Raw genomic sequence first — 22,257 nt, 5'->3', positions numbered from 1 at the left:
GGATAGATAGGAACCCACTGCTCTGACAAAACTCATTTCAAAGAGATTCCCAAATTCAGCTTTACCACATTAATCCTGTGCCATACTCTGAGGCACAAAGAGAAAGGAATATGACAAAGCATGGAGCCAATTCCTCTTACTCCTACAAGTTAAAATACCTGTTTTCCTCTGCAGTCTCTCTCAAAATGGCGACAAAAGGCATCGCTTGACTCATGACACAGAATTCAAACAGACACAAGCCATATTTATTTAGAAGACAACTGTAGAAAATGAACCTCAGGCTTATGCCTAACATGCTACCTCTATTCTCTGAAACGGGCACAGACACGTCTTGCATCTCCTTCTCATCCACCATCACCCTTCCCTTCCCAAAACAAACAAGAGTGCAACCAAAACCTTTTCAAACAGAGGTACACACCACTCTTCTCCCTCACCGACTGGCATCACCCCACCAGACTACACAACAGCCTTGTTTGGGATGTCACAGGTGTTCAAAAGTCAGATTGCTACATCCAAGCCAGGTTAACTCTAGCTCTACTGGCATTTCTTGACTCCAGCTCTAACAAGCCTCATGGCTGGGCAGGGCCAATAGATGCCACCTCTGCCAACATATGAGACCTGGGAGACCGATTCCGACCTCCTGTAAGCCTTTGTCCAGTGTTTTACACTACAAGACACTACCAGGCACTTTAGCTTGTGACAGGATGGGGGACACTTACCCCATTGCCTGGTACAAATCTTTTTTTCAGTGAGTTCTCAAACCATTTTCCAGCTGGTCTGCACATACAACACAATGCCACACTTTATGGCTGGGCTGTAGTATTTGAGATTTCACTGGTGAGCTATGTATCTGAACACTCGCCCATATAAAAATGGATCAATACCAACAATCCATTGGCGACAATGCTTCTGTTCGAAGCCTTGCTACCAGAACATGCTAGTTTGCTTCTGTACGCATGTGCTGGGATGGGGTAGGGAAGAGGGAAGAGTTGCGTGATCCTACTCCTGTGAGTTCAAGTAGTACAGCCCAGGAAAGCCGTACCAGCTCACCCAAATGCATGTGCTCTTAACAAATTAATAAGTCTCAAATCTTACAATCTGTCCGTCCCCCTGTCCCCTCCATGTGCAATTTAGAAAATCTGTGTCAGGCAACCCAGGTGAACTTTATAAAAAAGGAAAGAAGGCAGATACTTTTTCTTCTATGAAAACACTGAATGAGCAGGAAGGGTGGCTGACCTCCAAAATTTTAAACTTCCCAACAACCAGCCAAGCAGCCTTATTTGAATTGCGTCTCCGCATCAAGAGGAAAGAACCAATTTGCCACTATGTGTCTTTGCTTCAACACATTGCGCAGCAAAAAAAGCTTGGAGGCTCACTCACCCCCGTCACTCAAACATGCAACTTAAAATGGCAGCACATGCAGATTCCGCTTCAAGATGCCTTTGGTCAGGGAGACAACAACTGTACAACCCAACATGAGAGTCTGCCCCACTGGTGTGGCTCTTGGAGGCTGCAATAGAGCACAGACCCCTCACACAATTGCACCCTCCTCTGAAGGAGGAGACTGTCAAAAGCAAAATATGTCCATTGAGAGGTTGAGATGTTCTTCTGAGTGAAGCTGAAGAATCACTGCCTTGCCCGCTTTGCTGCTTGCGCCATTTCAGGTGGAATTATCTGGAAGCAAAAGAGGGAAAACCTTAAGCAGGGTATGGGAGATGCCTTACTGAAGTATTATACACACACACACACTGGAATTCCACAACTGCAGTTACACATTTGGAACGGATTTGTATTTATGAGCTACACATTCAATAATGTCAGATATGCATAGGAAGTGTAAAAAGTCCCTCAATCCTGCCTTGCCAGGCACCAGCCTCTGTGAGCAATGGGGATCTGTTCTCCTGTTGAGCGTGACACAGCAGACTGGTATTTCCACCCCTCTCCAGTATACAATTTTTAGTGGGGGGATAAACTGCAACAGAGTCTTGTTTCTGGATACTGAACCAGAGATTACTGTTGATGTGCCTTAATCGACAGGAAAACAGATCCCCATCGCTCACAGCAGCTGATGCCCAAGAAGGAGGGATAGGTTACGCAAGGAGACAGTCTCAAGTATACTTAACTAAGTGGCTGAATTCAACCACCATTACTTTGATTATTAATTAAAATATTTATATCCTGCCCTATATCTGAGCATTTCAGGGGGGCATGCCATGAAGTCAGTTCAAGACAGTAAGCAGCACTTTTTAAACCAACAACATATTAAATAATTTCGCATTGAACCAGACAATTAAAATCATTTAAAACCATGGTAAGTTTCTGAACTTCAGGGGAAAATACTTGCCGTTGTGTAGCCAAGCAGTCACACACTACATCCAGGTATCCAGCATTATAACATAGCCTAACCTGCAGCCTCCCTCCCTCAATATACGAAAGGGAAATATCAGCATACCCAGATGAGCCTGAGACCCGCAAAAGGATGGAAAGAAGGAGAAGAACCCCAAAATGATTCTCATTTTAAAAAATCAATGGTATGGAAGTCAGGAAAACAAAGGATGCAGGCAAGAGGGAAATGAATCAAAGACAATGAAAAGGGAGAAGGAAAATAAATAGGTATAAAAAAGAGGTGCAGAGAACGACTGCTGAACAGGGAGGTCATTTCCCAATTCATATGGACACTTGATCCAATCTCTATAAAGACATTAGAAGATGATGGCCATAGAAATCAATAGTATAGCATTTTCACACATGGAGTGGGGTGGGGTTCTGTGTCGTTTGGGGACAAAAACTACCCCAAAATTGCATTACTTGTCAAGCCCAGCACCCCAAGTCTCACCACAATTCCTAAAGCTCAAGGAGTCAAGGAATTGTCTTCGAAGGGGAGGAGGTCGCCGCTCTCCGATGCAGAGGCAACTTCTGGAAGGATATCAAAGAGACAGCATTAGCGAGAGTTTTAAGGCGGAGGTAGGAGTAGCTTCTGCAGCATTTGAGAAGGACGTGCTTTGCGCGCCAGAAAACCAAGCCCTTCAGAATTGGTGTGCAAGTGTAACACAAAACAGACTTTAGTGCAATGGTTTACCAATGGGGAGTGGTTTTAACCCCCCCAACTCTTAAGTGCTCCACATACCTTTGGGAAGGGGACACAAATTGGTGTTACTTTTCTGGTTTTAAAAAGGCCTATTCTGGGCCTAAAAGAATCCAGGGAGGTTCTGCATTTTGCCTTTCCTCCCATTACAGACACAACTGATACAAGACGATGTAGTGTTAAAACAGTGCGGTAACACTTCGGTCATCTTGGTGCAGGGGGGAAATCAATTTAAACCAAGTTGGCCAATTCATGTAATGCTTCCTAAACAGGGAAGAAGTTATCTGTGAGGGAACTCTCAACAGCCCCAACACAAGAGATGTACGTCTGGAGTATAATTCCAGGGCCTGAATACTCTAAAGGCACCAGATCCCAAACAGATTAAACTCAAAGTCCTAGTGAAAGCAAGGTGTGTTCAGAAGAAGAGTGATCAGGCTTTTGGTGACTGTGGCCACAGCACCTTGAACCCAAGCAGTGCTCCCCACCACACCTTGCGGTTGGTACCTGCTCCTCAGAGGTCTCCTCTTTCCCGCTAGTGTCAGAAGAAGAGATTTCAGAGTGGCAGGATGTGCCAGCGGAAGGTGACTCAGCCCAGGGTGACTTATCAAGACTGGGCGATCCTTTGCAAAAGACTGAGGAATCCATAGTGTCATCTGAAGTGGAGAGATAGTAGAAGTAGCCCCGAGGTGAGTAGGTCATGCTATCAGGCTGACTGACAGATAGACACTCATCATTTCCAAGGGAGTCCTCTTCACCCGAGGATGAAAGAAGCAAGGGTCCCTCTCCAGGCTGGCTGAGATTGAGGGGACTAGACGTCTGGTTCACTTCGGTCCCAAAAGCCACACCGTCAAGCAGGGACACAGACCTGGGTGGCACCTCCAGGGTTCCTACAGGCAGGTCTGTTCCCGAACCTCTGCTCATGTTACTGGTTTTATGGGGAGTCACTGAGAGGGTTTCGGAGGAGGTGGCGTAAAGAATGGTGGAGGGCTGGAAGGACTCGAAGGAGGGTGCAAGGCACTCTTGGGAGGATGCTGGAATAGGTGACCCCATTTCGTTCCAGAGCAGTTCAGTGGGCTCATCTGAGAAGCCAAAGGGCTGTGTTAATGCAGAGAATGCCCCTTAGAGATGCCAACACATTCAACTGGGACCTGGAGGCAATTTTACCATGTAGGCATCACTGAATAGGCCCTTGGGAACTAATGAGAGTTTTGCTACTCAAAATGGTGGTACCCGGCCTGGTGCCAGTCCCTGAGGCGGCAATGGCTACCAACCTCTGTCAAGCTTCCAAGAAAGGAAACTTGGGCAAAAGTTTAGCGGCAGTCTGTGGCACATTAAGAAAAGCAAACTGCTGGTCCTCTATCCCAGCCACCCCACATCAGACAGTCTGAGAAATGCTGTTGTAATGGATTATTACTCAAACTAAGTAACTAGAAGTGGTAGGCAGTGTTTGGGTTTCTGCTGAAAAGCAATCCAGTTTCACCATCCTAAGCAACAGGGCAAGATACAAAGGAATCAAACAGGGGGTCCTGGGTTTAATGCCAGGCTGTCTCCAGCCAGAAAGGCCACCTATAAGCACAGCTGGAGAACCCCTTTCCCCACAAAACCCTCTAATTATGAGGGGATTGAATTCCTGCAGCCTTTCTAAAGTTGCTGGACTGCAAGCCCAAGCAATCCACTGCTGGCGGCGGTTACGGGGACTTATAGTTGAACAACATCTGGACAGCAGGCACACATCCAGGCTTGGTGGGCCACTGCTAGGAATGAGTGTCATAGGCCTGGGTTCACTCCCAACCCCAATGCAGAGGGAAGCTGCGTGCGAACCCACTTGGGGTGGGCCAGAAGAGATTACCTGAAAGGCTGACACAGGACAGAGTGAGCGGCATCTCATCAGGGGTTTTCTGCGTATCTGAGAGAAGGCTTTCCAGGGACATGCCTTCCATGTTTTCCTTGGAGAGAAAAGCAGTGTCAGGGGTACCCCAACTTAGAAGAAGCCCATGGTGTGCTCACAAAGCGGAGGCTAAAACAAGGGACCCCAAGCGCAGTCTCTGAAACCACCCAGAGGTCCCCAGACCTTCCTCATTTGCCTTTTTTTCCCAGGCAATTTTTCACTCCCGAACTAGCCACTCTCCCCTCAACTGGCCTGCAAATACAGCAGTTTGTTTTCCTTGTGTCTCCCACAACCCAGACAGAATGAAAAACAAACAAAATGGAGACTAGAAAATCAAAACATGTCACTTCTGGTGCATCAACTGCCTGGTGAGCATGAGGGGAAATGGTCCCCATTGCTCCACAGTTGGCCACCCCAGGACTAAAAGGGCTCTGTCAATGGAGAAAGAAGCAATCTTAAGAAAATGAACCCCCATCCTGCACATTATTCAGGATAATTTCATACCAGAAAGTGTAATTTGGAACAACCTCGGCCCTTTGTTCATGCAAAACACTCCAGATGCTATCATGAGGACCAGGATCTGGTGTTTCATTTGGAGCCAGCCTACAGCTCAGAGCACTCAAACCAAGGGCAAAAAGTTTACCCAATTTACTTACTAACCAGAGTTTTTGGGAAGCCACTAGCAGCCGCCCCTTTGCCCAGCTGATAAGGCCCATCTCCCATGGCACCATCTATATCCTGCAGACATGGTACCGCATAGCCCAAACGTATCAGCTCCTCACCAACATCAATGCTCTGGAAGAGAAGAGAGACTTGGATGTGAAAGAAGGCCAGTGAGCAAGTGGCAGATTAGTGGGATTTTGCTCAGAGGATCTGGATGCAGGATGAATGGGAGGAGAAAATGTTTAAATGCTACCTGTCTGCACATGAGGGAGTGTAAGTAGGCACATTCCAAGCAACCAGAAGCGACACCATACTTTTTGGCTAGAAAACAGCCATGTTTTATTCCCCCTCTCACTGGGCTTGGAAGTTGTGGAATCAAATTGATCCAAACTGATAATTTCCTGGCACTCAGGGCAAAATTTCCATCCTGCCAATTTGTTAGATTTTGGGGGTCTGCGAAGTACAGGTTAGAACTCCATGCAGTTTGCAAGGTCATACTTTCCTCAGCTCCGTTTTGTTGTTGTTACATTTATTTATAGACACTTCTTTCCCAAAATGGGACTAAAAGCAGCTCACATTTTAAACAAATGTAGCTAAAAATTCACCTCAAACAAGTTAAAAATTTAATCAAACCACCCAATTAATCTTCCATGGCGTTTTGTTTGTTCTCTTTATCCCTCTCCCCGACCCCGTTCTTCATTTGGAGTATTGTCCCTTAGATTGGAAACAGATGTGAACCGCAGTGCACAAGAGATTTGTTTGAAGACTGGCACGATTTATGCAAACCCAGTAATCTGTTTTGCTGGGTGTGGGGAATCTAGAATTGCACCTGGCCCTATCCATTTGGCTTTGGCCTTCCTACCTGTTCACCACTGGTGTTGTACAATCGGATGTGCGGCCAGGTGTTACTCCCAGAAGGCACATAGCTGGAGATCTTTGCCACCACCGGTTTCCACTGGGAACAGTGAGTGAGGCGGTCAAACTCATCAAGCGCTGCTTCTTCCCAATGGCTTCCTGTGGGATTGCCAAGATGAAGAATCAGCAAAATCAGCAGACTCCTTGTCATCTCCCAGCTCCCTCCTCTCATTGATTAATCTGCCATGATGTGAGAGCAGAAAAAGCATCCACAACTATTCCAACGGAAGGGGAAGACCAGCTGCAGAGCATTGAGAAGCAACACAATTCCCTCTGCTGCCCTCTTTTTCCCACTGCCCAAGAGGGACAATAGACTCACCAGCTGGAGCAATGCCGGCAAGGCTGCACTCAATGGCCTGGAAGGGGAGGCTTAAGAAGTCGCTCCTGGAGAAGAAGAGGGGCAGGGAAGTGAGGTTAGGCTCAGCCACCCTTGCTAACCATAACCCATAGCCTTGGCAACCTTAAAAACCTATACAGCCACACAACATTCCCTCATTTTACATGTGTTTCACAAGAGTCTCCAATGGGTTGAACTATAAAGAACTGGACTACAGTGGCACTCCCAATGGTAGCCAGATCACATAGGGACAACAGACATGTATGTCCCCCCCTCTGAGGTTATTTCTGTCACCACATCCCTGCTGCCCCCCAATCTCAGCAATTCTCCTGACAATCCTGGCAAGCACCTAGTGCAAGTTATTACAGTTGTTACAGCACTCTTTTGTACTCCTTTATATCTTTTACTTCCTAGTTCATGCATCCTGAATGCTGCTGGGAAACAAGAACGCTTCATGTTTTTGAGGAAGACAAAAATCTTGGGGTTTTTGGCTTGTGGTATATTTTCACTAGTGAGGAATGGAGTGGCTAAGTGGGAAATGCAAGTTGTGGCTGCCTCTGGTTTTGGGACCTCACCGCAATGGCCGCAGCTTCTTCAATGGCGCCTCTTCATTATCTCCAAAATCCACATAGTAAAGATCCCACCTTCCATCATCCAGAATGCCTAGGACTTTGGCTCTGTACCAACAGCAATCATCTTGGTACCGGGCAGCCACTATATCTCCCACATGCACATCAGGGAATTCAGACTGAGGAAAGGGACGGAAAGGAGAGATGGGAGGGTGAGAAACAAGAGGCACGTCACATGCAAAGGAATTGGGAAGGGGAAAAGGTGTTAGGATCTCACCCGACACAAGGGGTCCTTCCCTCCCAGTCTCCCCCCCAACGCACGGTGACTCACTGGGCAGCCGCCACTTTCGTAGTACTGAGTCATTTCGTAGGTCAGCTTGTCCAGCTGGAGGGCACGCGAGCCGATGATCTGGATCCAGAAGTGGTTGGGGTTCTCGGCAGCCGAGATGTAAACCTCCAAGTACTCATTCGCATGGAAGCTGAAATCAGGGCTGGGGACTGAAGACACAGGTGGACAGATCAAAGCAGTGACATATGCCAACAGTGAGCATTAAAATGACAGCTACTGGTCCTCATGGTTACAGAAGACACAGTATGGCAAGAGTGTGTACAGAGAAAAAAATAGATAGGGTATTATGTGTGTACAGTCCAGCTTGGTGCAGGAGTTTAATTGTTGAACTCATCTGCAGAAACTCACCTTAAGCAAGTCAAACCCTCTCAGCCTCAGAGAAGGCCGTGGCAAGCCTTCTCATAGTAAGTGTTGAGACTCTAAACTTTAGAGTCACTACACTATGTGTAGTGGAGGCACATAGCTCTGGAACGACCTGCCGGATGAGATCCGTCAGTTAACATCTTTAGACAGCTTTTAAAAAGCTGTCAAGACAGATCTCTTCCGGCCGGCCTTTCCAGATTAAATTTTTTTCCCGGCCCAGGCTCCCGGGTTCCCCGATTTCCCTTATTCTTCTCGTGGCCCCATCCCCTGATGGTGAGGATTGCTGGGGGTTTGGGGGTTTAGTATAATTGGATAGTATAATTATATATTGTTATAGTCCCATTTTAATACATTTAAGTGTTTAATAATTTTTAGGGGGGGGGGGAAGGGAGTATAAATATTATGTATATTTTATTCTGTAAATTTTTATGTTGTTCACCGCCCAGACTGGCTTTGCCACTGGGCGGTATAGAAATAATAATAATAATAATAATTATTATTATTATTATTATTATTATTATTATTATAGTGAATTGTGTTGCCCTTATGGCTAAACTGTGTGCTGAGCACTAAGGTCAATGTAACTCAGCATTTTCAGGCTTGTCAAATTGCCTCCAGCCGTTACAGCGTGTCTGATGAAGCTCCCTGCCACAAGAAGCAATGAAATCTCTATTACTCAGAAGTCTTTTTAAATGACTTAGACACAAGGAAAAGGAAGTCAAACAAACATGGCCTAGAACCACCAAAGTAGGACCCATATGTTCAAAGGCAGTCTATTTACGACATTTCTTTATTGCCTCTCGACACACTAGGAAGATGACACTTCACAAGTAAAAGCATTACTGAGACCCAGTCCTGGGATAAGAGCGGGATACAAATAAATATTTTTCTTATTATTATATTAAAGATATTAAATAGGTAACTAAAACTCAATTAAAATACCCGAGGTTTTCCTTTAAGAACAGGTGGAAATGGTTAAACATTAAAAGAAAAAACAAACTCTAACAACAGCTTTAAGAAGAGCCTGAGCTAATTTTAAGATCCAAAGGCCAACCAAAATAGCACAGCCTTCAGTGCCAGCCAGAAATGCAAATGGGAGCCTAACTGGTCTAAGAAGGGTCTTCCACAGTTGGGGCTCAGCTACAGAGAAGGCCCTGTCACAGGCTTTATGTGGACTCATAAGACCACCTTTGTTGATAACCTTTGATTTTGGGCACACTCAAACGAGAGGAAGTGATCTCTCAGATACCCTGCCTGCAAGATGGTTATAGCTTTATAGGCCAACGTCAGCATCCAGAGTTGGGCTTGGAAGCAAACAGGAAGCCAGTGCAGTTCTTGTAAGACCAGTGTTATGTAGTTTCAAAACTTCTATGGTCTAACTCTGAATAGACTGCTGGGTAGTATTGTCTCCTTCTGCTTACCCTCAAATGCAGAGCCTGGACAAGAGGTGGACGACAGAGGCTCTTCAGGGGATCCGTCTTCATTCCTCAGCTCCTGGGCTTCATCCAGGGGAGACTCGGGGATTGCTTCTCCAGCCCCTTCCAAAGGCTGTGGGTTTGGCAGCTGGAGCTCTCTCTCTTGGCGAGGCAACTCATCTTGCTCCTTGGCAACATCCTCCTGCCTCTTGCCCAGAGCCTGCTTGTGTACCGACCGTGATGACACCGACTGATACAGCTTCCTGCGAAAAGCGTCATCCTCGGAAAGCTTCTCCATGATCAGGCACTGTGGGATGGGAAGATGAAGGCTTCATGATGGAATAGACTTGGAGAAGTGACTGGTTTGGATGACCACTCCAAGAACCCCTAGCCAAAAAAAAATCCCCAATAGCAGAACAGGACTGGGGAGCCTTCAGCTTTTCAGATGTTTTGGACTCAACTCCCACAATCCTTTTAACACTTGCTGTGCCATCTAAAGGTGTTGCCCAACACACCTGAAAAGCCAAAGTTTCCCTGGCTTCAGGTGACCATAACCGGCACCTTGAACTGGGCTGGGAAATGAACAGAAAGCCAATACAGTTGTTTCAGCAGGGAAGTTGCCATAGTTTTTCCCCTGCCATCTCATGCCATCCAATGTCACCAGCAATTGAAATACTTCACCTTGGCTGCTTCCACTTCCTTGCGAGTCCCGGAGATGGTGATGACGCGGGTGAGCAACAGGGAACCTTCACCTTCCTGTGGACCTCCTCTTCCTTCACACTCCACTTTGGCTCCAGTACTCTTGCAGATGGCTCGCACCGTCTCCCCGCCTCTGCCTGCGGGAGACATGGGAAAAGACAGGATTTGCAGGAGCCAAGAACAGACCTCGGCAAAGCACAGAAGAGCAAGCGCCTTTAAGCCTTGCCTCATCACACTGCATGCTTGTAAATATGATCCAGCCATGTTAAGAATCACTTCAAGCAGGAGAAACATTTACAAACTTGGTCCTCAGTCCCTTTTGGCAGTACTTTTTAGCAGCACCAAAATTGGGAAGATGGCGAAGGAGGGCTGAGGAAAACAGACTTTCACACTGCCTCTGGTACCAAATGTCCTGTTAAAGTACTAATGTGCAAGAACACATCGACTCAATTCACTGAGATATAGCTGTAATAATAAAGAGAGTAAATTGTTCCATGTCCCTGTAGCCCAGATAGATCCTCTGCACTCCTGGTCTCTATGGCTTGCAAGGCCTACACTATTTCCAAGCGTGCTACCCACATGTCAACCACCCACTAGACAAGTGTAGGAATCTGCAAGGAGCAGAAAACAGGTGCACAAAGGAAATGTCATAGAACGATTACCAATGATGCGCCCAACAGTGCGATGGTGCACCTCAATCTTCTCCTGAACAGGCAAATTCTCTGCCAAAATCTGGTGGATGGTAGCTTTAGCTGCGCAGACCTGGATGGGAGAGCCGCAGATGCGGATAATTCGCTCCACACTGGAATCCTCCATGTCAATGTCAATGCGGGCTTGGGTGTTCTTTCTCAGCTGAAAAGAAGGAAAACAGATATCTTAACTATGGCACTAAGCCACCAAGGATAGTGCCAACTGGACTGTGACCACTGCCCAGTCCAACCCTCAACAGCCTTTGTAACAGGTCTACTTGCACCCCATTTTAAGCTCAATATCCTCAATTCAAAACTTTCAAAAATCCCTGTGTCCTTAGAAGAGGTCTCTCGTTTCTTCTAGCCAGATTCTAGGACTTGGAAATGTGTTACTGTTTGTGACATGGTTTCCCATGCTTCTGAGGCAGAGAACTTGGGTAATCCTAGTTGTCCAGAAGAACCTACGGGGCGCTATCAACACCATCCTAGGATCATCTATAGGAGGCCACAAAAAAACCCCTTAAGTCCCTCAGAATGAGAAGAAGCCAAACTCTCCATTAATTCATTGCAATGAGAATATCCCAGAATATGGTGCCCTACATTAATTTGCAAGGGTGAACTACCATCACTTTGTGGACTTGGGGCATGTGTTAAAAGCTGGTGTGTGACAGAGGTAGGAAAGACTGAGGTGGGGATGGGGAAGAAAATGGCTTCTAGGGTTTCTGAAAACCCCAACAAGGAGACTACTGCTCAAACCCCTTCCTCATTCTCCCCAGTCCTCAAACACTCAAGGATTAACCCTGTTCATCTCAACAAAAACTCCACAATTTTCTAGCCTCCAAAATGCCCAGCAGCAGGCAGAGGAGCAGCTGGGCAAGAAATATCATGGCAGGCTGTGTTCCAACAGTCGACACTCAAAGGCCTTGTCATTCTCATGAGCCAGCTACCAGAACACAAGCAGCAAGGACAATCTCCCTCTCTTGGCTGTGCACTGTGATATCCAGTGGAAGATGCCAAAGTAAGATGAAGCCATGATGGCTATAATGTCCATGATCCTTGCCTAGCTTCTCCCCATTTCAGTTGACTAAGCAAAGATCATAAAGGGCTACATCCTCCACATGCCTTGTGTAGCTTCCTCTCTGTTCTGCGGTTGGCCACTATGTGGCTAATGGGACAAGAAAAAGGCTGAACCGGGGAACACCCCCCCCCCCAGGACCCTTCAAAAACTGTAGAGATTTTGAATACAGTCCCACAATGAGGAGAAAACTGATTCAATTATTTGTTCTCCTCTGCAGGAATGAATCATTTAACACAACACAGCACTGGATGGCACAGGAACGAGGCACCAAAATCCACCCGCATCTTGTAATTGGGGCTGTCTTTCACGATGTCTGAAGTTGCATCCCCCAAACAACGGCAGGTTTTCTTGAAGTGGAAGTCAACCGCACAGAGAAATATGAGTTTACTTATGATTAAAGGACTTAGCAGTGAAACAGTGGCACTCTGGTTTGATGGGTAGTTTATTAAGATTCCAATTCTAGCGTCCCAGATTCTCCCTAGAGAGCTTTGGAACAGCGTGACATTTAGGGACAAATATTTAGGTTGCAATCCTAATACACACTTAGCTGGAAAAGGTCCTACTGAATTCAAGGGGTTTACTTCTGAACATTTCAATGCAGGGCTAGAATTTAAAGCAGGGGGCAGACAGTGACACATGCTGTTGGATCCATCTCCCTGGGCAGCACAGCCCTTTACATGGGCTGCTGGGAGTTGCAGTCCAACAACAGGTTGATGCCCGCTGTTTTAAATGAACACAACACAAACAGCATCCAAAAGCAGCACATAACACATTTGACAATTATTAGAAGTCTTGGGAAACACAAAGACTGACACCGTGTGCAAGAAAAAGTCTGCCTAAAGAAAACATTCCCCAAGTGGAGCAACATTAAGGAAGCCTTGTTCATCAACACAAAGAGCGCTGTTTTTTATTATCCCTCCTTTCTCCAGACACAGGATTCATCATTCCATATGAACTACCTGGAATCCCAAGACATATTGGGATTTTTGGTTAAGAACTTGCCTGTTTGATTTGGGCTCCCTGCCGCCCAACGATGAGCTTCACAGAGTCCTTTGGTACCTTCATCTCCACCTTAATCTCCTCTTCTCCCACAAAGGTTGGCCGCTCTTCTGCACATGGTGATGGGAGACATAAACACACAAATGTTTAAAGTGAGGACTTAAAGTCTCCCCATCTGGGGCCAGCCCTAGAACAGAGGACAGGGCACCTGCTTCTTCTCACTTGCTATCAGTGCTTACAAGCCCCAACCCTACCTTCCCATCAAGGATAACCTTAGCCATGTTGGCTTCCCTAAGAAAACAGGCTACAGGCTGGCAAAGTAACCCAGGGCATCAAAGAAGCTAGCAGGCTGTGGAGTCAATGTTGTGGAGTTGGAAGCAATTCATAGAAAGGTACAGTGGTGGTGATGAAGTGCTTTGTGCTACCATTTCTCGACATTAACTCGTTATTAATAATTAATATACATTTGCCATTAACGAAGCAGTCTGGACAGTAGAAAAGCTAAGGAGCCAGAGACAAAGGCTTGACTCCGCACCCTCCCTTTCCAATGCTCCAACCAATAACCCAAACACCCTCTAAGAGACATGGGAGACATTTTTACCATGGTTTGGGGCTTTTAGGTCCAGATGAGGCCTTTTTTTACAATTGGAAGTGAGGAGAAGCGTTCCAAGAAGGTTATGGAAATGCCCCCCTCCACTGTCCCTTAGACAGCTGTTAGGGGCATTTAAAAATGTAAAAGCCATTGACTCTTGGAGGGCCTCCTTACCTCCTACAGGATATTTTGGAGCAAAAACATCGTTTTGAACCTTTGCGGGCCTTGGGGCACAAGAAACAACCCTGAAGCCCAGGGTCCACAGGCCTTACTTTGCTCTCCCCTGCTGTAAGGGAAGAAAAACCAGCCTGTCCTCAATCCTCCAGCCATGCCTTCCAGCAAAGAGAGTGGAAGCTCAAGGGGTGAGCAGAAAGCTTGGGTTGGGGGGCAGAAAAGATAGAAAATGAGGATTGACGTACTCCCTTCCACAAATGCACTCAGCGTCCCTAGAAAATGTCAGACATTGCTACATTTCTGGCTGGGAATCCTCATGCTTGCTTATGAATAAGCCCTCGCTGAGTGCAATGGGACTCAAGCATGAGTAAACCCACCTGGGATCAGGCCACTGGTGTTTAAACCTCACCCTAAAGCATCACTCTACTTCCTTGGCGCTCCAACACCCACAACCCTACAATCCAACTGCATTGGTGATGACCTGTCATTTGCCGGTATAGGTGTGTGTGTGTATGAGAGAGAGACAGATGAAATAACAGAACTAGGAGGAGAATGCCTGAGTGCAATGATGAAGTTTTGGCCTCCTTCCAGAAGCAAAGGGCACACAGAGGGAGAACCGCGGCAGACAGAAGCCATCAATATTTCACAGCCCCGGATTGGACCTGTGCGATTCCAGACACACCAGACACACCCACCTTTACTTTCCCGGTAGCGGCGGTAAAGGATGTAGAGGATGGCACCACTGGCTGGGATCCCAAGGGCCAAAGCCACCTTCTGCAGGGTGGTCAGGCTGCTCCAGGAGCTCCGTTCGCTGGTCAAGGGCCCCATGGTGGCCGAGGAGGGGTCACTAAGTGGGGAAGGAAAGAACTTCCTTAGCAGCAGCTCTCCGCTGGAGAGGGAGACCAGGTACGGCATCCTGGCAGGCCGTGCACAGCATCCACCAGCCCTCAGCAGCGGCAGGCAAGGGCAAAGCTTCGTCCTCGGACAGAACCGGCTGCCCAGGAAAGGACTCTCTATGCTTCCAAGGACTATGAGCAAACCGGCTGGCAGAGAACCCAAGCTGCCTGTGCAAATGTTCCTCCTCCTCCACCTCACCAGGAGAAGCAAAGCAGAGCAGGATGCCAAGCTCAGCATTGCAAAGAGGAGTGAAGCCGAACAGGGAGGGAAGAAAATCAATTTCGTTGGGACAGCGTGCATTACGGCATTAAGTCACAAGGAGAGCCTTGCCAGGACAGATGGCAGGACCCTGGGACTTGGCACCGGAGCTTGGAAAAGTTGCTTTTTGCACCACAGCTAGAGTCTGCGCTCCCCACTTGGTCAGCATGGCAGTATTCCCCCTACTTTGTATTATCCTTAGTATCCTGTACTCAGATATACAGTTGGCCCTCCACCTTTGCAGATTGGCCTTTTGCGGCTTTGGTTCATATCTTCTCTCTAGAAATCTCTAGGTCTTCCAATGCCACTCTGCCAGAAGCTGACCATAAAGTTGTGCTGGTGAACCTAGAAATTCCTAGAGGAAACGCTTCTATGATCAACCCCATAGAAGAGATTCTGGAGGACCTGGAAATCCCCATAGGTACAAATAACAGGGACCATTGTAACACCTTTTTACATGCAACAGTGATTTCCAAACTCTGACCATTCCAGTGTTTTGGACTTCAGTTCTCAGAATCCCAGAAATTAGGCAAGACGGCTGAGGCTCCTGGGAGCTGAAGTCCAAAACATCTGGAGGACCAGAGTTTGGGAATCACTGACGCAGAGGGTATGTTCATAACTGGAAACACAAAAGAGCAGTCTCTGAAAGATCAGTGCCTAGGACAGCCATTTCTCTCAATAGCCAGCCTAGGAGTCCTATTCCATCCTCACATCTTGTGGCTTCCCTTCCCAGACCTATACTGGATCAGGACTGATGGGAGCTGTAGTCCAACACTGAGGGGGCAGAAGTGGCCTCATCCCTGCTCTATTCATCCTACCTGAGTCAGGAAGGCTCTGCCCCCATTTCTTCATCCCTTGGTTTGCCACCTTGGCATATCGATGCAGCCTAAAATTGCATTGGCCTTTTTAGCTGCCGCATCCACACTGTTGATTCATGTTCAACTTGTGGTCTATTGGGACTCCCAGATCCCTTTCACACGTATAAGTCTCCTTAAGCCAAGGGTCCCCATCCTATATCTGAGCATTTCATTTCACTGTCCTAGGTGCACTATCTTACATGCACGCTCTTTCATCTGGGAAAACTGACACAATGCTACTCAAAGCTGGGATCTGAATTAACACCTGGAGGGTTGCAAGATGCCCAGCTGTTGGGGTGCAAAAAGCCACAGTGACCCATGCCTTGGGGGCCTCCATGCCCCAACTATCGTGTTTGTTTCCTCTCCTTCCTCCCTTTGGTTTTTCCACACCTCTAGTCTCCATGTACCTCTTCCACCAGACACCCCAAACTCATTCCCCCTCTTCAGGCAGATTTCCCTCCATGTGCAACTTGTAGGGGGCTTAAAATACATATGTCTTAAGTAATGTTGGCTTTTCATTCCCATTAATGTTGGAGTTAATTCTATTTAAAGTTATTGACAGCATGATGTAACGGTTGGAGCGTCAGGCTACCTGGAAACTTGGGTTCGAATCCGACTTGGCCATATAAACCCACTGGGTGACCCTAGGCAGGTCACACTCTCTCGGCCTCAGAAGATGGCCGTGGCAAACCCTCCCTGAAGAAACTAAGCAGAAAACCCTGTGATAGGATCACTGTAAGTCAGAAACAAGCCCCTTTGGATCCCATTTTAGGTTTGACCATGTAAACCCAAACGGATATAAGATAAATGTATAATAATGTATAATATAGATAGGATCGCCATAAGACAAAAATGACTTGAAGGGACACCTTTATATATAAATATATGTATTACATATATACATATAAATTACTTATATATACACACACATGGTCTCTCTACAATCCACCCCATATACACACACACCCTATCTATCTACCTATCTATCTATCTATCTATCTATCTATCATCGTTTTTCCTGTTGCGTGCCTTCAATGTATAATACAGTTATATAATATAGTTATAGTTATAATATGGTGACACTATCTATTTTTATTATACATCTATCTATTTTTAATATATATATAGTATATATATATGAGATGTATAATATAGATAGACACATAGATAGATAGGTAAATGTATAATATAGTTATAACATAGTTATGGCGACCCTATCTATTTATATTATACATTTATCTATCTATCTATGTATCTCTACCTATATTATACATCATATATATGTGTGTGTGTGTATATATACAGTATATATATATATACATGTGTGTGTGTGTGTGTGTGTGTATATATATATATATATAGTGTATAATATAGATAGATGTATAATATAAATAGATAGGGTCACCATAAGTACATTACATTATAAGTATATAATATAAGTATTAATATATAACTCTGACTATATTATACATTAATTATACATATTATACTATATCATACATCAATTTAACTATATTTTAACTATATTATACATTTATCTAACTATCTATGTTTCTATCTATATATATATGATATATCATATAGACAGAGACATAGATAGTTAGGTAAATGTATAATATAAAGTTACATTATATTATATATTGATGTAACATTTACCTATCTATCTATGTCTCTATCTATTTATATATGATACATCATATATGATATATATGATGTATAACATAGATATAGATAGATAAATGTATAATATAAATAGATAGGGTCTACATATGTTGGAAAGGACTTGAAGGCACACAATAATATACACACACACACATATTAAATAGCTTAATTATATATATGTGTATACAGTATAGATGTATGTATTTAAGATCTATTTTTGCTCCAGACCCTTCTCCACTGAAGCCTTCTCCTTCTAGTCTGCCTCCATTCAAACCAGGTGCATTCACACATGCACCACCAAGATACACGTGTTTCCCTGACACGTGTTCCCTCCAAACTCACCCTCTCCTTCAGCTTTTCCCATTAACATTAAGCTCCCCTCCTTCCATCCATCAGGGTCCCAACCCAGCAGCCATTTTGTCCCCTTGGACCCAAATTGCATTACCTTCAAGCGACCCTCACTCCTCTCTATCACTTCTTGCATCTCCATCTGAGCACTCCGCATCCCCGTTATATAGGGGAACACCTCCCTCCCCCGCCGACCAATCGCAGAGCAGCATTTGAGAATTGACCAATCGCCTCCCGCCACTGCTCCCGCGGAGCCCGCCCCGCACGGATTTACAGCCAATCAGCAGAGCCGCGCCGTGAGCACTCGAAACCTCGCTAGGCGGCCGATTAAGAGGAGAGAAGCGCGTGAAGGGCGGAGCGTGGGCGGGGTCAGGGGAGAAAGAGAACGAGCTCATCCAATCAGTTAAGCAAAGGAGGCCCCGCTTCGTCCAATCAGGAGGAGCGTCGAGGCAGAGGGCGGGAGGAGAGGTTTTAGCTGCCTCATAACAGCAAACGGGGCTGAGAAGAAGTCCCATGATGCAATGGGCTCTCTGGTTGCCTTGGTTACCCATAAGGAGAGCCAGAGTGGGGTTACAAAAACATATAAATAAATATAAATATAAATATAAATAAATTAAAATAATAAAATAAAAAATAAACCATGTCAGTTACAAAAAGCACATGAATAAATATAAATAAATTAAAATTAAAAAATAAACCATGTCAGTTAAAAAAAGAACATAAATAAAATAAAATAAAATAAAAAATAAGGCATGCCTGAACTACCTTCCCAGACCTAGTTTGTCAAGTACGAACCCAATAAACATCACTATTTCTCTTTTCCCCCCTCACAAGATGTGTCTACACCGTAGAAATAACCCAGTTTGATACCGCTTTAACTGCAGTATCCTGGGATTTGTAGTTTTCTGAGGCACTGCCCTAATTTCTGGTTAATTAGGCCTCATATAACTACGAACCTCAGGTGAGATCTAAGTCTAAACACGGAATCCATTTGTATTTCATAGGAGCTTATCACACGAAGGAAATTGGGGGAGTTTATCCCGTGAATATCACGAAAAAATCGCGTAATTTCACGAAATGATTTCACACGACGTCGCATAAAACCTGCCGTTAAAGGAGTCACAAAGGAGCATCTTTTTACTTCTGGGATTTCAGCGACAACGCATTTCTGACATCGCTTCATTTGCGCAATTGTGTGTGATAAGCATTCACGCAATTCCTCGCCGTTTTCGCTTTACTTGCGGGATGCGTTAAATGTGCTTTAATCGCTCTTTAATGCTGAAAATCAGCCCTGGTGTGATAAACTCCATAGACACCTTTATACACAAAGCCTGAAGATAATGTTATACACAACATTTTTAATAGTTTTGTGCATGAAACAAAGTCGGCGTACATTCAGCCACAAGAAAGCAAAGGTGCTACTGTCTCAAGGGGCAACTTTTAGGAGGATTAAGAGCTAGAAACTGCTTTAATTCTGCAGTGCGGACACAAACTGGGACAATTTGAGAGAAGGATTTAGATTGAAAAGCACTGTGTTGAACCCTCAATTGAGAAAATAGCCTCCCGAGGATAGCTTTCCTATGTTTGATTCAATCCTGCACTCTTGTAGGAGATTTAAGAACGCCAAACCCCACTTTAATATATATTATGACCCAAAGGATTAGGAGCCTTAATCTTTTATGTTGTGACAATAAAACATCAGCTCGGCCTAAACGTGGCGTTTGACACGTAGTCCGATCTAAATAGACATATATTTAAAACACAATACGACGTTTGTGGGGAGCAGGCATGATTCGGACCAGGATCAAGATGGAAGCAAATAGTTTTATGGCATAAACTCTCTCTATACCTTTTCCCCTCAAAACATGATTTTAATTTGGCTTGTTGTCGTGAAAGAAAAACGAACAACGCAAGGGGAAAAAAGGCATGACAAATGTCACATCTGGCTTAGCCCATAAGAAGCTAAACCAGTACTCTCCTGGGTAAAAACTGGATTTTAAAGGTTTTCCCCAGTGCCACATATACATAGGAAGCCATATATACTTTTGTAGGAATCAGTTTTTGAAATACGGATGAAAAGGCAAGGAGACTACAAGTTGGGTCTCCTTTATCCGAAACTCTTAGGTTTTGCATTTTGGAACTGTTTGGATTTTGGAATATTTGCATATACAGAAGGAGATACCTTGGAGATAATAATTATCTATTATTATTATTATTATTAGTAGTAGTAGTAGTAGTAATATTTTACCTTGGAGATGAGATCTAAGTCTAAGCATGGGATCCATTTAGGTTTTGCACACACCTTATACACATAGGTAATTTTATGCACCATATTTTGTGCATGAAACAAAGTTGGCGTGCATTCAACTATTAGAAAGCAAAGGTCCCGCTATCTCAGCCAATTTTTAGATTTTAGACTATTTTGGAATTCCAAATAAGAAAAACTCAGCCTGCAATCTTTGGATTTTGGAGTATTTTGGATTTCAGAATTCAGTCTAAGAGAGGCTGAACCTGTATAATGAAATCCCTGGCTTGCACCGAGAAATGCTGTCATAGAATAATAAAACGATAAGCTTTCTACCTGATAGAGCTTAAACTTTCCATATTGGCAGAGAGAGAGAGAGAAAGGAAAGATAGAAGCATGGAGAGAACCATAAATGCACAGTGTAGCCATCACACATTTTTGCAAATCATAAATAGGTTTGTTTAGAAAAAATAAGCTTGATCCTTCGATCATCTTTAGGAGGATTAAGAGCTAGAAACGTGTCAGTTTATTAGGATAAAACCCAGTTGTTATGTGTGTTGCGCGTCTACATGGTACAACTAAAGAACTGTGAAAGGAATGTAAAGCATTGTGCAACGAAAGAATGGCAAAAGCCATTTAAAACCCAAAAACGCTAACCATGAAGCCACAGATCCAGTCACCAACCGAGACACAAATGTTGTTCGGTGTTCAAGCGCTTTTATTTCTCCCCTCCCTGTCACATTTTGATGCTTCCCCGATCCATAGATGGCTGTAAGAAGGGAAGGCGAGACTGGCACAATTTCAGCAATTTCAATACATAGCAAAGCAGAATCCAGACAAGGGAGGGAAAGGATCGTGAGACGAACCTCCATGGCTTCCTTCTCAGTATTCATGGGGCCACTGGTCCCATAAAAATGGCAGCACAGCCGCTTACGCATCTCCTCTGCAGCCAGAGCAACATCATCTTATGTCCAATTGTTGGTTTCTGGAGGTTAATTCCATAGTCCGCTAGGTTTAACTGAATACCACTCAAGTGGACCGTAGCTCTTGCTTTTCTTTTCTTCGGTGACCAAGGGATACTCTGGTTAAAAGGGGGACAAAGTTGATTGTGTGCATCCATGCCTTTGTGTGTCAGTGCTCCTTCGATATGAACAGGAGAAATACGTGGATATGAAAAGATCCATCCTTCAAGGGTGTCTTGAAGCATCAACGCACTTAAATATCCCATTCACCTCCCCAAAGAAAAGGATAATGACATTAATTCCACCCCTACTTTTCCATTTACAAAGAAGGGGTCCAATATGGTGGAACCTTTACAGACAAGTCACCCATGTGTCTTTCGAATTACAATGTCATTTAGATGCCAACAATACATGCGTGCATTTGTGTATGTGCGCAAGCATAATCACCATCCTAATATAAGAGATGTGTGCCATTTGTTTTAGTGCAAAAAATGATCTCCTTAAAGCATTCATTCTCCATTCTTGCAAATGGTTGCAAGGAACCATTTCCTGGGTTCCTTGCAACCAGGCAGGTCCTAAATTCATGTAGGCTCTGGAATAAGGGTGAGCAACTGTGGAGGGGTCTGACTTGCTTTCCCAGAGATCTTGGAGGACTGTACTCGCCCAATAATTTTTAAAAATCCCTCCACATTTCTTCAAATACCTTCTAACGTATGGCCATTTGTATTGGTGGGCCATATATATGGGTGAGGACTTGGGTTGCATGCGGCCCTGGGGCCATTTTTGTGGCCATCTGCCTCAACCATCTGAAAATGACAATTCAGAATTTCCAAACTGGGATCTTGGAAGCTCATCTTGTCTAACCATCCTTGTTCAGACAAGGAGCCACAAGGCAAACCATTCCCAACGGACGGTCTCCCAGTCTCTACTTAAACCCCTCCAGCAAAGGAGAGCTGACAAAAGTGACTATCTGTTCTACTGTCAAACACATTTTAAAGATGCACACTTTTTCCTAATACAATTGTGTATCTACAGTTTTGGGGGCCTCCAACCAACAAGAGGCCTCCTACCACTGCCTGCCTGAGTTGTCATCTCCGGCAGACAAGAAGGCAACAATGAACACATTCAGAAAGCCCATTTATACAGTACATCCTTCCTTTGGCACCCCAAGGCACTAAGCTATGTCCGTCCTAATATTTAGCCGAAATGTACA

At 44.9% G+C, this 22,257-nt stretch overlaps 1 protein-coding gene across 4 annotated transcripts; it reads right to left on the bottom strand.

Moving 5' to 3' along the window:
* Nucleotides 1-218: 218 nt before the first annotated feature.
* On the bottom strand, nucleotides 219-18,141 carry TDRKH (tudor and KH domain containing). 4 transcript variants are annotated; one of them, XM_042440912.1, is made up of 15 exons: nucleotides 17,935-18,141; nucleotides 14,511-14,662; nucleotides 13,053-13,159; nucleotides 10,946-11,135; nucleotides 10,266-10,420; nucleotides 9,591-9,891; nucleotides 7,789-7,955; nucleotides 7,464-7,636; nucleotides 6,871-6,935; nucleotides 6,499-6,650; nucleotides 5,634-5,768; nucleotides 4,935-5,031; nucleotides 3,590-4,164; nucleotides 2,837-2,916; nucleotides 219-1,674 (listed from the first exon to the last, which is right to left on the bottom strand). In XM_042440912.1, exons 2-14 carry the CDS (start codon nucleotides 14,641-14,643, stop codon nucleotides 2,860-2,862), a joined length of 2,307 nt encoding a protein of 768 aa, XP_042296846.1. In that variant the 5' UTR covers nucleotides 14,644-14,662; nucleotides 17,935-18,141; the 3' UTR covers nucleotides 219-1,674; nucleotides 2,837-2,859. The 4 variants fall into 4 exon arrangements, with proteins under 4 accessions (XP_042296846.1, XP_042296847.1, XP_042296848.1 ...); XM_042440913.1 differs by having other exon boundaries at nucleotides 3,590-3,738; nucleotides 17,935-18,136; XM_042440914.1 differs by lacking the exon at nucleotides 3,590-4,164 and having other exon boundaries at nucleotides 17,935-18,134.
* Nucleotides 18,142-22,257: the final 4,116 nt, after the last annotated feature.

The sequence above is a fragment of the Sceloporus undulatus genome, chromosome 9 (assembly GCF_019175285.1).
Source record: "Sceloporus undulatus isolate JIND9_A2432 ecotype Alabama chromosome 9, SceUnd_v1.1, whole genome shotgun sequence".
NCBI classification, from domain to species: domain Eukaryota; kingdom Metazoa; phylum Chordata; class Lepidosauria; order Squamata; family Phrynosomatidae; genus Sceloporus; species Sceloporus undulatus.
This window is presented reverse-complemented; position numbering and strand designations above follow the sequence as displayed.

Coding starts and splice junctions, on each gene's coding strand:
- TDRKH (XM_042440912.1), bottom strand. CDS start 14,643: ATGGGGCCCTTGACCAGCGAACGGAGCTCCTGGAGCAGCCTGACCACC. Junction 6,936..7,463: donor AAGAAGCTGCGGCCATTGCG/GTGAGGTCCCAA, acceptor CTTCTTCTCCAG/GAGCGACTTCTTAAGCCTCC. Junction 2,917..3,589: donor AGGAGACCTCTGAGGAGCAG/GTACCAACCGCA, acceptor ATATCCTTCCAG/AAGTTGCCTCTGCATCGGAG.